Source organism: Mustela lutreola, chromosome 6 (assembly GCF_030435805.1).
Source record: "Mustela lutreola isolate mMusLut2 chromosome 6, mMusLut2.pri, whole genome shotgun sequence".
NCBI classification, from domain to species: Eukaryota; Metazoa; Chordata; class Mammalia; order Carnivora; family Mustelidae; genus Mustela; species Mustela lutreola.
Window position 1 is genome coordinate 118,908,424 of NC_081295.1, and position 15,015 is coordinate 118,923,438.

Below are 15,015 nucleotides of genomic sequence, written 5' to 3' on the forward strand. Positions count from 1 at the left end.
CACAGAAAGCCATGCTTTTACCCCCCAGTCTGGGGATAGGAGGGCATGAGAAAGGAAAGGGAAGGAATATAAGGGAGAACAACAATATGGTTAAGGGTTAATGGATATGTTCATTGTCTTGATTGTGTTGATGACTGCATGGTGTGCATATGCTAAAACTTATCAAACTGTATGCTTTGTACATGTAGTCTATTTTGTGTCAATTATACTTTAATAAAGCTGTTAAAAAAAACATGAATCCAAAAGGATAACTCTCCTTCATCCTCCCCCCACACCCACAAAAAATCTTAGAGATTACTGCTAGTCTATTATTGTTAATAAATGTAATAGGAAGAAAAGAATTATAAAATCCCTGTTTTGCATCAACAGTGAAATATAACAGACCTACACAATTATCATCAATGGTTATCAAAGGTCCTTACACCATGAGATGAAGTAGATGAGGACCTTAATCACAATGGATAAATCAGGCCATCATTATCTGAATCCACTGATTAATCTTAACCAAAGGAACATTTTGTGTCTCCTGATACAATAGGAAATACATGGTATAATTTTTAGAGCATTCTTACCAAGAAAACAAAAACATTTACTCAAATCAAGCCTTTAAATCTTACTACCAGGTTAAAAGAGAAACATTTAAAATATATCCTTGAGGACACAATCAGCCAAAATACAAAATGTAGGACATTCTTTATCAAAAACAATCTAGTTTTGAGGTGCCTGGGTGGCTCAGTGGGTTAAGCCTCTGCCTTCGGCTCAGGTCATGACCCCAGGGTCCTGGGATCCAGCCCCACTTCGGGCTCTCTGCTCAGCGGGGAGCTTGCTTCCCCCTCCTCTCTCTCTTTGCCTGCCTCTCTGCCTACTTGTGATCTGTCAATAAATAAATATTAAAAAAAAAAAATCTAGTTTCTACAAAGAATAAATAGAATACTAAAGAGTGGGTGTGGGGGGTTGTTTAGAACTAAAAAGTCTTAAAAGGCATATCCCTAAATGTAATATGTGGAGCTCTTTGGAGCCATACTGCATTGGAAAAAATATTTTAGAGACAATTCATAAAATTTAATATGAAATAAGTATTAGATAATATTAACAAATTCCTATTAATTTTATTGATTGTGATAATAGTTTTGTGTATTTTTTCTTTCTTTCTTCAAAGTCCCCATCTGTTAAAAACACAGTATCTTGGGGCACCTGGGTGGCTCAGTGGGTTAAGGCCTCTGCCTTCAGCTCAGGTCATGATCTTAGGGTCCTGGGATCGAGCCCCGCATCAGACTCTCTGCTAGGCAGAGAGCCTGCTTCTCCCCAGCTTGCTCTCTGCCTGCCTCTCTGCCTACTTGTGATCTCTGTATCAAATAAATAAATAAAATATTTTTTAAAAAAAAGACAAAGTATCTAGAAGTATTTACAGATGGAATCATATGGTGTCTGGGATTTGCTTTCAAAGACTACAGTGCATGCCATGCTCGTACAAGCGCACGCGTTCAAAGACTACAGTGCATGCCATGCTCGTACAAGCATGCGCGCGTGCACACACACACACACACACACACAGGCAAGAAAAGGTGAAACTAGAATGGCAACATGTTAACAACTGTTGAAATCAGATCTTAGGTGCCTGGGGGTTGATTATACCATTCTCTTCATTTTAGTGTAAGTTGGAAAATTCCCAAATAAAAAGTTCATTTTTCACTAAAAGTTGATATGGAACAGTTAACATGTTGGAAATGAAAGGGACCTAAGCAACTAACCTCTGTCCAGAAGCGAGGGCAATAGGAGACTGTCCATTTGGGGGCCGAGGCTCCTCACATGTCTTCATCTCCACCTCTACCTTATCCAGACACTGAAATAAAAGCCACGGAGAGCTAAGCATCTGCACAAAACCCCACACAGCACACGGTGCATCTTATCCATCCCTACGCTGTACTGCCTAGTTGAGTGCTGTGCCAACAGTGGGCAGACAACAAATATTTGTCAAATGAATGAACAAACTGAAATGCAAGGAGAGGCCTCATCTTTCCTCTTCCATGTCTGTTAGCAGCAGAACCGAGGACAAGCATAGGATTAGCTCACAGCAGAAAACTACAATATAAACCCAAGTTACAGAGGTATTACCATCCCTGGGGATTCCAGTTTTTGGATGAAATACATATTGGTGAGTTCCTGAAGGGCTTTCAGCTAATCACCCAATAGTCAACATGAACTAGATTTCTAATTTTTTCCTCTGTCAAGATTCCAAAGGAAATCCAGAAGTAGAACCTGGGCAGCAAAATTTGTTATAAAAAACAAAAGGCGAAACAACCGAGGACTACTTGGTCTTGTGTCTCAGTGCTAACTGCTACACCACACAGTAATTTCAGAATAAGCCCAGAAAACAGTCACTCTCAGAGAGAAGCTCACAAACCAGACAGAGCAAACACCAGTCCCAAAAGGGTTAGCCTGTCAGGACTCCTCACCATCTCCTCTCAGATCTTTTAAAATCCCATCCCAGCCATCCCCATTTTGATTACTTGCAATCAAGAAAGGCCATTACCAAGCAAATGGGGTGTGTCTTCAACTTTGTCCACTGGATCTGAAAGAGGAAAGCAACACTCAGGGCTGTGGGAGCTGCCCCTCAAGAAAACATGCCTGCTGGCCAAGGACAGCAACAGCACTCTGACCCCCATTCTCACCCGGATGGAGGCCCTGTTGCAGTAGACCCGAGTAATGGCTAACCAGGTGGGCAGCTCCAGCACATTCTGTAGAACCTCTTCATCCAGCTCCAGGTTGGTCAGCTGACCCTCCCCTTTCAGGGTGCTCAAATTGATTTTGTCTGGGGAAAGATTCTTGGTGAACCTGAAAAGAGTAAAGGTAAGAAGCTATTATTTCCATGGAAATCCACTAAACGGGCATGATAGCCAACACTTTTCAATTTGGAGAAAAGAGAAAGTTAAAGAACAAGTCTGACTAATGACCACACTGTCTCTATGCCAAGTAAGATGTTAGGTCAGACCAACCATTCTACTCATTATTGTGTGACCTTTCTACTCAAGCACCTACAAAGAGGATTCTGGAGAAATGGCAGTGGCAACATAGCCTTTGTTATTTCTGAATCCCCACATTCAAACAGAGCAACTAGATAACACCACAAAAAGCCCACGGACAGTACCTATTACAAAACTAAAAGACAAATTATCCTCATAAAACTCCATATAAAGAGGGAAAAACATCAAGGCCCAGCAGACACAAGTGCTATAAGCCACTGTGCAGATCAACACAGAGGGAAAGCAATAGGGCCTCTGACAGACCAGAGGACGGAAGAAGCCCAAGCTAGCCAAGTTTTAAATGAAAAGCAGTGTGGTCCAATCTGATTGCAGAGACTAAAACTAATGGGGTTGAGTCCACTGCAAGGGGTCCCCAGGGAGGCCCAAAGGACCTGGAGCAGTCTAGCTTTTTAAACTCAGGGAACTAACCAAGGCTCCTTCCTAGGATAGGGCACCTACATTGAAAAGAAACTGCTGAGAGAAATCCAAATTGAGCAAGATAGGAAAAAGAGAAATAAAGATAAGAGATGGTACAGACAAAAGTGGGAGGGGGCAGTGGACTGACCAGGATATCTCAGAAAATAAGTCATACTTATTATGAAGTTAGAATGTGAAACAGTAACAGGCTAATTGCTGGCTTGTTAAGTTGGGTCAAATGAAATCCTAGACCCTTACACATACCTTTACTCATGTGATCAAGGAAGACCCCCCACACACGCCTACAGTCCTACAAATGAGCCTGAATCTCATCATGCTTTACTAGGTCCACCTGCTAATTTGTAGGAAATACAGAGGACAGAGGAAATCCCCGAAACTGCACCATAAGCAAGCAATCAGCAAAATGCAGACCATGGGAAACTACATATAGGTCAAGTCACCTGGACATAATTCCCACAGGTCAGTCTTCTCAATTGTCTCACACTTAGTCTCTCCAGTCTGCTCATGTGCTCTTGCCTCCCCCTTTTCTGAAGCATTCTCCCCACAATTTGCCATTCAAGGCCCACTGCAAGACTTCTCACTGAGGCTTTTTCCCTCACTGCTGCAACTCACATGAAACCTTTTTTCTTCTACATCTCTGGAAGCTGCTACACACATTTCAGTCATAATCACAGAGGATCTTGGATAGTTTCTAATTCTCGCCTATGTAACCACCCCTGTGTGATTAGATGTGAAGTCCTGTGACATCAGAGGCTCAGTCTCAGCAGAGGACAGTCTCAGCTATCTCTCCTAATCAAAATGGTCATCTGACACACCTACATACCTCTCAGCTAACTATCCTGCAGGCTACCTACTCCCAAGCTCCCTTCTCCCATCTTTCTGGTTAGATCAATGTAAGGTCAGATACTCACAGCGTATTTGTATGACAAATTGTCTATGACAAATCTCATGCCTGTAATTCTCATTGTTGCTGCCTCTCAGAGTCACTATTTTCCAACCGAATAATGAATTCTATTTTGCCCTCCGTCCATAACTATACTTAGTCCTTACATATATTAGATGCTAATAACTGACTTTAGAGTTACATATTGTTTACCGACTTGTATTTTTCACATATATCCTTTCCCATGACTAAGCTATATTTTAGTGATTTTGGTTGTCCTTGGACCATAAGATTGTGACATGCAAGAGTTGTATCCTCACCATTTTTTTCTATGGTGCCTAAAATGGTACTATGTAAAAAGGCTCTTTAACGATTTTTTTTTAATTTTTAATTTTTTATAAACATATATTTTTATCCCCAGGGGTACAGGTCTGTGAATCACCAGGTTTACACACTTCACAGCACTCACCAAAGCACATACCCTCCCCAATGTCCATAATCCCACCCCCTTCTCCCAACCTCCCTCCCCCCAGCAACCCTCAGTTTGTTTTGTGAGATTAAGAGTCACTTATGGTCTGTCTCCCTCCCAATTCCATCTTGTTTCATTGATTCTTCTTCTACCCACTTAAGCCCCCATGTTGCATCACCACTTCCTCATATCAGGGAGATCATATGATAGTTGTCTTTCTCTGCTTGACTTATTTCGCTAAGCATGATACGCTCTAGTTCCATCCACGTCGTCGCAAATGGCAAGATTTCATTTCTTTTGATGGCTGCATAGTATTCCATTGTGTATATATACCACATCTTCTTGATCCATTCATCTGTTGATGGACATCTAGGTTCTTTCCATAGTTTGGCTATTGTGGACATTGCTGCTATAAACATTCGGGTGCACGTGCCCCTTTGGATCACTACGTTTGTATCTTTAGGGTAAATACCCAGTAGTGCAATTGCTGGGTCATAGGGCAGTTCTATTTTCAACATTTTGAGGAACCTCCATGCTGTTTTCCAGAGTGGCTGCACCAGCTTGCATTCCCACCAACAGTGTAGGAGGTTTCCCCTTTCTCCGCATCCTCGCCAGCATCTGTCATTTCCTGACTTGTTGATTTTAGCCATTCTGACTGGTGTGAGGTGATTTACCATGCTAATGGACATCAGAAGCAAGCAGGAGTGGCAATCCTTATATCAGATCAATTAGATTTTAAGCCAAAGACTATAATAAGAGATGAGGAAGGACACTATATCATACTCAAAGGGTCTGTCCAACAAGAAGATCTAACAATTTTAAATATCTATGCCCCCAACGTGGGAGCAGCCAACTATATAAACCAATTAATAACAAAATCAAAGAAACACATCAACAATAATACAGTAATAGTAGGGGACTTTAACACGCCCCTCACTGAAATGGACAGATCATCCAAGCAAAAGATCAGCAAGGAAATAAAGGCCTTAAACGACACACTGGACCAGATGGACATCACAGATATAGTCAGAACATTTCATCCCAAAGCAACAGAATACACATTCTTCTCTAGTGCACATGGAACATTCTCCAGAATAGATCACATCCTCGGTCCTAAATCAGGACTCAAATGGTATCAAAAGATTGGGATAATTCCCTGCATATTTTCAGACCACAATGCTCTAAAGCTAGAACTCAACCACAAAAGGAAGTTTGAAAAGAACCCAAATACATGGAGACTAAACAGCATCCTTCTAAAGAATGAATGGGTCAACCAGGAAATTAAAGAAGAATTGAAAAAAATCATGGAAACAAATGATAATGAAAATACAACGGTTCAAAATCTGTGGGACACAACAAAGGCAGTCCTGAGAGGAAAATATATAGTGGTACAAGCCTTTCTCAAGAAACAAGAAAGGTCTCAGATACACAACCTAACCCTACACCTAAAGGAGCTGGAGAAAGAACAAGAAAGAAACCCTAAGCCCAGCAGGAGAAGAGAAATCATAAAGATCAGAGCAGAAATCAATGAAATAGAAACCAAAAAAACAATAGAACAAATCAACGAAACTAGGAGCTGGTTCTTTGAAAGAATTAATAAAATTGATAAACCCCTGGCCCGACTTATCAAAAAGAAAAGAGAAAGGACCCAAATAAATAAAATCATGAATGAAAGAGGAGAGATCATAACTAACACCAAAGAAATACAAACTATTATAAGAACATACTATGAGCAACTCTACGCCAACAAATTTGACAATCTGGAAGAAATGGATGCATTCCTAGAAACATATAAACTACCACAACTGAACCAGGAAGAAATAGAAAGCCTGAACAGACCCATAACCAGTAAGGAGATTGAAACACTCTTTAACGATTTTTAAATGATAGTAAAAATTTTTTACTGCTTACCTATGAGACAAGGGGAAGGATCCACAGGAAAGTATTATCCACAGTACGAATAATACTTACTTGTCATGTTGGGAGGTGACTGTCGCGCTATTCATTATATTACTCTCTATACCTTTTTGTGCAGCAACTATTTCACAATAATTCTAAGATTTCTATCAATTACCTATTATATGTACTTGCTGTTGGGAGAGCTATTCCTCCATGGGTCTCTCACATTCCTACGTGTCTTGCTGAATATGCCAAAAATGCATGACCCTGACCACTGCTTACCCAGGCCACTTTTCAGGACTGTGTTTGAAAAGATCAGCTTTGGAAGATAAAGTAATATGCACCACCCTAGGACACAGAGCAGACTTGCTTATCACTTACTACAAAAACAACGGATTCCCCAAGTTCAATGCTCCATTCTTAGAACTTATGTGTAAACATCCATTTGGGCCACTCTAATGGGACTTGAGGGGGCAAGGGGAACTAATGCAAACATGCTTATGCTACTTCTGGACTATGAGTAATAAAGTCCTTGGTCTCTGATCCAGAAGTCTCTTGTACTCTGTCAGCATCGCATGAACTACAGCAGACTAATTATTAGCTTCTAAGTAGGTTAAAATAAAATCCTATACCCTTACACATACTTTTACTGACTTCAATTCATAAAAAAATGTTTAATCAACATTTACTGGGGGTATGAGCCAATTTTATTCTCTAGACCCAAAAGACAAGTTTCTTTCTCCCCCCCCTTTTTAAAAAAAATATTTTATTTTTATTTATTTGACAGACAGAGATCACAAGTAGGCAGAGAGGCAGGCAGAGAGAGAGAGGCGGGAGGAAACAGGCTCCCTGCCGAGCAGAGAGCCCGATATGGGGCTCAATCCCAGGGAGCTAAAGCAGAAGTTTAACTCACTGAGCCACCCAGGCGCCCCTCTTTCTTCCTTTTTTTTTTTTTTTAGGTTTTATTTATTTGTCAGAGAAAGAGCACAAGCAGGGGGAGCAGCAGGCAGAGCAGGCCGAGGGAGAAGCAGGCTCCCCGCTGAGCAAGGAGCCCAAGGCGGGGCTCAATCCCAGGGCCCTGTGATCATGACCTGAGCCAAAGACAGCTGCTTAACTGACTGAGCCACCCAGTCATTCTGATAAAAACCATTTTTAAGAAAGGAAAGTAATAGGGACTTTTCAAGGATGTTCCTCTCTGAAAAAAAAGAGGAACATACTTTGAATGAAACATAAACAGTCAAAAGTAAGTTATACTGCATGTTAGCACTGACATTCTCCACGTGATTATACTAAATAAGCACCATATATCTAACTTCTACATTGTGTTCTATACAAAACTATTTGCAGCTCCATATAAAATACGTTACTTTTCAAGCCTTGAAAAAAAAAAAAAGTATGAGATTGTGTTATAGTTCAACCTAACCTTGCCACTATTTAGGGTACTGTGTCTCAAACGATGGTCCTGTGATCACATGGGTAGAATCACTTTGGCATATGTTTATATTAACATGCAGATTATTGGGCTGCCCTCCAGATATGCTGCATCACATTGGGGACAGGAGTAAGGAATCTGCATTTCTCTAAAGTTTGGAAATGGTTTGAGTTTTCAGTTAACCAGCTAAAGTAATTCAGGGAAGGGAAAATGGGAGGCTCAAGATGGAAAAGAGATGCATAGTCAATTAATTCTTCAAGAAATGTTTTCAACTTCTATCCTTATTATAGCGTGGTGTTTAAGAGCATGGGCTTTAGAGTTAGACTTGGGCTCAAAACCTGGCTCTCTCACTTGCTAATGCTGTGACTAACTGTTCAGTCAACTTTACAGGACTGCTGGGATTATAGAGCTAACTAATAGACATTAAATATCTGGCATTTAAGTGCTCAATAAATAAACAGTAATCATTATTTCTGGATTCCACTGCTGTCTTTAGACAAGGATTAAATTATTATCTTTAAAAAAGGTTTAGGAGGCTTATATTATTATCCTAGGACTCAAGATGTCTTGAAGAGACAATCCCTCAGATCTCTATCTCAGTGTATCATCTTCCATTCCTAGTATGCCTACTTCTATCCTTTCTACCCAGGTGTCTACAAATTGAAATCTGGACATGGTTGAAACTGAATTAATGTTCTCTACAAAGCCTTTCCATTATATCCCACTCTGGCTCCAAGAATAGATTTTCACCTCTTGTCTCTCTAATACTACTGGGTTACAAGAGAACTGAGGACAGGGAACAAAATTATCAAGGAAGCTAGTAAAAAATCAAGCTTGTAAACAAATTAAAACCAACAAATTAAAAAACAACAAAAACAGGTCTATAGGTGGTAACCAGCAGAGTTCTATGAACTTTGTAACCATGTCATCTGGCAAATGACAGCACTGACTTCTTCAGGGCAGTTCTGTGGAGGAGAGAACCCTGTGACCAATTTATCCTGACAGTAACTGGGTGGACTGATCTTGGAAATAAGTGCAAGTGTGTGAACACCAGCCAGCCAGGACAACAGACTAATCTCAGTGAGGCCTGCTCACCAGCCTCTTGGCATACTACAAAACCCAGGAGAACCTGTCTTCCTGCCCCAAAGATCCAGATGAAAAGTGATCACTTTTTTTTTTTTTTCCAGATGAAACGTGATCATTCATATTTCCAGGTAGGGCACAGGATAACCAACAGGATAAACTTCCTTTTATTGTATAATTTTGGCTATCGGAATAAAGAATCTCTCTAGAGATTACATGCAGATCTGTGGACCACCATGACTATTCTCCCCTAACAGTAATAATGATAAATATTTGCTTTTTCATTTATCTTTTTTTTTTTAAGATTTTATTTATTTATTTGATAGACAGAGATCACAAGTAGGCAGAGAGGCAGGCAGAGAGAGAGAGAGAGGAGGAAGCAGACTCTCACTGAGCAGAGAGCCCGATGCGGGGCTCGATCCCAGGACCCTGAGATCATGACCTGCGCTGAAAACAGAGGCTTAACCCTCTGAGCCACCCAGGCACCTCCAACTTTTTCATTTATCTTTTAGTATTTACTTTTAGTATTCAACAAAAGATGGATAGCATATCATTAGCTTCTCAAAAAACGCAGTAAGAATTCCTCAACTGATTTCGACTGCATTTTATAGTAATAACAAAGAATAGGTAAAAAGGTAATCCACGGGGCCTGTTGTAGAGGATTGTGGAGGTTCGCTGAACCAAGGAAACCAGATCTGAGATCTGATCTGAAACCACTTTACTCAGCATCTGTGTTCCTAATTCAGGAATAGTATCACTGATTCCAGGGTTGCTGAAAAGGCTAATGGAAGCCTTCTATTTATTCCACTTCAAGTATGTGGGGAAACATTTTTCTGGCCATCTGTTACTGTTATAGAGCATAGAAGCTAAAATGAAACCAAGTTGGAGAAACAGATTTTGATCAGGTTTCATTTCTGCCAGGGGATTGCAATCTGCCAAAGAGACAACAGAGAAAGACTCTCCGACATCTTTGTGAAAATGTACCACATTAGGAAGTGAGAATTCTTAGACTTTCAGATTCACAGAATTTCAGAGTAGAAGGAATCTTAAACAATCATTTAGTCCAAATCTACAATCTGCAAATGGCCGGGAAGTTAAATGACTTGTCCAGCTAGCCAGTGGTAAAATCCTGCAATAAGTCAATGGCAGAAATGAGACAACCCCGCATTCACTCAATTTTCTACTCTGAAATTCAGTACTTTTATTGTTAGTAATACAGTAAATAAGTTGCAATAAACAGTCTGCTTCAGGTCCCACAGAAATTGAACCCCACAGGAGCAAAAATGTCTGCAAATACACTTCACTTCACTTCCTTCATTTCTTTTCCCACTAAGGTGATCACACCTCAGGCCTTGGTTTCTAAGCCTCCTACCCAAATTCATATCAAAGTATTTTCACCGCCCAGCCACACCACAGGTATATCTTTTAGCAAAAATATAACATATCAAGCCACTGATTAAACATGGGGTCCCTAAATCACCTAAACAAACCATCTCGACCACTAAAGTAGCTAACATTATTCCATCCTAGATAACACGCCGGAATACGCCATTCAGTCTTAGAAGTTTGCCCTAACAGCTTTTACTCTCAAAACTTAATACATGAACAGATATATGCCTTTCTTAGAAGAAAATGCTGTCCTTCTGGATTTTTGTTTTCAAAGTTTTTAACTGTTTCATTTAAGGTACAGTTTATATACAATGGCTTATTTCTGAACTTTGTATTTTGTTCTGCTGATCTACTTCATTCTTATGCCAATACCACACTGGCCTTATTATGGCAACTTCATTTTAGGTTTTGAAAGTGTAGTATAAACTTCATTCGGCTTTTTTCTCCAAGATTATTTTGGCCATTCTAGGTCCTTTTCATTTCTATATAAATTTTTTAATCAGCCTGCCACTTTCTGTAGGAGGAAGAAAAAAAAAGCACCTGCTGAAATTCTAATTGGGATTGCATAGCTGAATTTGGGGAGCTAACATATTAACAAAAATGAGTCAGCCTATCCTTGAACACAGTATACAATCATTGTAGGCATATTTATTTGGATCTTTTTTAACCTCTCTAGGCAATGTTCTGTAGTTCTCCATATGCATCTTTTCTTTATATATATATATATATATATATATATATATATATATATATGTATATACATATATATGTATAGTAAAGGACTATTTATTATTAAAGGAAATTGAAATGTTTTCTAGTTGTTTGCTGCTAGAAGATAGAAATAAAAGTGATATCTTTATATTGACTTTTTTTTAAGATTTTATTTTTAAGTAATCTCTACATCCAACATGGGGCTCAAACTTACAATCCTGAGATCGAGTCACACGCTCCACTGACTGAGCCAGCCAGGCATCCCTATATCCCTATATATTATTAATTCTAGTGGTTGTTTTGTAGGTTCCTTAGGATTTTCTTTTTTTTTTTTTTAATTTTATTTTTTTATTTGACAGAGAGAGAGAGATCACAAGCAGGCAGAGAGGCAGGCAGAGAGAGAGAGGGGGAAGCAGGCTCCCTGCTGAGCAGAGAGCCCAATGCGGGACTCGATCCCAGGACCTGAACCGAAGGCAGCGGCTTAACCCACTGAGCCACCCAGCCACCCCACCTTAGGATTTTCTATGTAAACAATTATATCTGTGAATTGAATTATACTTATTATGAAGTATAACAAGATTACACTTCTTCATTTCCAATCTTTGTAACAGTTGATATTTATCTATTAATCTTGTATGCTGCAACCTTGCTAAGCTAACTTATCAGTTCTAGTAACTTTTTTTTTAAAAAGCCATAAAATTTCTACATAGACATTCATGTTGTCTGCAACATCTGTCAGGTTTCTGTTACCATGTTAAACAGATGGGAAGTGTTTCCCTTCTCTATTTCTCTAAAGAATTTGTGTTAAATGAGTATTATTTCTTACTTAAATGTTCAAAAGAAGTCATCAATAAAACTGGATCTGGAGTTTTCTTTATAAAAAAAGGTTCTGGGCGCCTGGGTGGCTCAGTGGGTTAAAGCCTCTGCCTTCGGCTAGGGTCATGATCTCAGGTTCCTGAGATGGAGCCCTGCATCGGGCTCTCTGCTCAGCAGGGAGCCTGCTTCCCCCACTCCTCTCTCTCTGCCTGCCTCTCTGCCTACTTGTGATCTCTATCTGTCAAATAAATAAATAACATCTTTAAAAAAAAAAAAGGTTCTGATAACAAATGCAATTTCTTTAATAAGGCTACTCACATATTCTGTTTTCTGTTTCACTGCCAGTTCTGGTAAACTATGTTTTTCAAATAATTATGTGCATTTCATCTAAGTTGAATTTTTTGACAAAAGATATTCATAACATCCCTTAGTACCTTTTAACATCTGTAAGATCTATCTATATACCCTCTTTCATTCCTCATAGTATTTATTATTGTTTTTTGATCAGTTTCACTAAAGGTTAATTTTGATATTAAAAAAAAAAAACTTCTGTATTATATTTCTCTGTTTTTGTCCTATTTTCAATTTCAGTGATTTCTTTTTTTCCTTTATTCTACTTACTTGGAATTTATTTTGCTCATCTTTTTCTAGCATCTTAAGTTGGAAACTTCAATCACTGATTTTTTAAACTTTTCCCTAATATAAGTTTTTAAAGCTATATATTTCTCAATACTCACTTTATCTGCTACATCCCACAAGTTTTAATATGTTGAATTTTCATTGCCAACTTCTAATTTTTTATAATGCTTTCTTTGACGGTGACCTATTTAGAAATGTATTTTAAATATTCCAAATTTGCAGAGCCTTTCTAGTTATATTATTGATATTGATTTTTAGTTTAATTCCATGCTATAGGCAGGGAACACACTATGTATCTTCTCAATATTATGAAATGTATTGAGACATATTTTATAATTTAGAGTGTGGTCTGTTTTGGTGAGCATTCCCAGTGCACTTGAAAAGAACACACATTCTTCAGTTGTTACTTATAGTATTCTGTGTCAATTTGGCAAAGCAATGCATAATATTATTCAGATTTTTTTAAATAAGTATTTTTGTTTTGTTTTGTTTTGAAGACTTTATTTATTTGAGAGAGTGAGACAGATTGCATATGCAGGGGAGAGGGGCAAAAGGAGAGGGAGAAGCAGGCTCCTTGCTGAGCAGAGAGCCCCACACGGGCTAGATCCCAGGACCCTGGGGTCACAATCTGAGCCGAAGGCAGATGCTTAAGCGACTGAGCCACCCAGGCACCCCAGATCTTCTGTATCGTTACTTATATTTCTCAAGTTGTTCTATCAACTACTGAGGGAGGAGTATTAAAAACACCAAATTATAACTGTGGATTTGTCCTTTTCTGCTTTTAATTCCTTGGTTTAATTGTTGAACTTTCTGCTTTTGTTTGGTTTCATGTGTATTTTTTTAACTGTTCTTTTTAAAGATTTTATTCATTTGAGAGAGAGACAGTGCACACATGCACACACAGGTGGAGATGGGGATGGGGAAAGAGCAGAGGGTGAGGGAGAGAGAGAATCTCAAGCAGACTCCCCACTGAGTGCAGAGCCTAATGTGGGGCTTGATCTCCTGACCCCAAGACCATGACCTGAGCCAAAATCAAGTCAGATGCTTAACCAACTGAGCCACCCAGGACCCCTTGTTTTATGTGTACTGAAGTTCTTTTTTTAGGTTCATATACATTAATGATTGTGTCTTTCTGATTAAATGCTCCCTTTCCTATGAAATGTTTATTTCCAGCAGTAAACTTTGTCTTGAAGTCTATTTTGCCTGATGATAATATAGCTACTCCAGCATTCTTCTCTTACTGTTCACGTGGTGTACCTTTCATCATTTTCTCACTTTCAATCTGTGTTTAGCCCTTTTTCATCCAGTCTGACAACCTATGCTGGAATGGTCAATCCATTTACATTTAATGTAATTATTGATACTGGTTAGATTTTGGTTTACCATTCTATTTGCGCCATCCATTTTTCCCCCCTCAGTTCCTCCTTTACTGCCTTCTTTTTAGGTTAACTAATTGTTTTTAGTATCTCATTGTAACTATTTTATGGGCTTTTTGGCTGTATCTCTTTACATGTGTGTCAGAAAGACAGAGAGACAGATTGCTCTATGGAAACAATATGTAAACTTATCACAATCTAGTTACAACTAACATGGTACTACTTCACATAAGAATATAGCAACCTTTGCAAAATAGTTCATTTATTGCCCTTCACCTTTTGGACTAAATTGTCATATATATATTACATCTATAGTAGTCCCCCTTTATCCACAAGGGCTACATCCCAAAACCCCCAGGGGATGCCTGAAATTGCAGATAGAACGGAATTCTATATATACTGGGGTCTTTTTCTATTAATACATAAACATGTATACGTTTATGTATTTACATAACATATATACATACATAATACATACATGACAGTTTAATTTATGATTTAGGCACAGTACGAGATTAGCAATAATAATAAAATAGAACAATTATAAGTATATACTGTAATAAAAATTGTATGAATGTGGTCTCTCTCAAAATATCTTATTTTACTGTACTCACCCTTCTAGGGATGATGTAGAATGATAAAATGCCTGCGGGATGAGTTGAAGTGAGGTGACTGACGTAGGTACTATGACACAGCATCAGGCTACTACTGACCTTCTTTCTAATGACATGTCAGGAGGATAATCTGCTTCTGGACTGCAGGTGACCACAGGTTACCAAAATCATGGAAAGCAAAACTATGGATAAGGGGAGAGCTACTGTACATATGTCACAGACCTACAAAATAGTATTAATAAA

At 38.9% G+C, this 15,015-nt stretch overlaps 1 protein-coding gene across 2 annotated transcripts in view; it reads right to left on the reverse strand.

The window, feature by feature from the left end:
* BLTP3A (bridge-like lipid transfer protein family member 3A) overlaps positions 1-15,015 on the reverse strand; it is a 67,267-nt gene that overhangs the window by 33,365 nt on the left and 18,887 nt on the right. Inside the window, exons 2-4 of one of the 2 annotated variants that reach the window (XM_059178563.1) lie at positions 2,673-2,835; positions 2,534-2,572; positions 1,752-1,843 (exon numbers count right to left, since the gene is read on the reverse strand). The exons of the other annotated variant lie outside the window; for it this stretch is intronic. Coding sequence (XP_059034546.1) covers positions 1,752-1,843; positions 2,534-2,572; positions 2,673-2,835 — 294 coding nt within the window. The remainder of the gene's footprint in view (positions 1-1,751; positions 1,844-2,533; positions 2,573-2,672; positions 2,836-15,015) is intronic. 2 annotated transcript variants of the gene reach the window in all.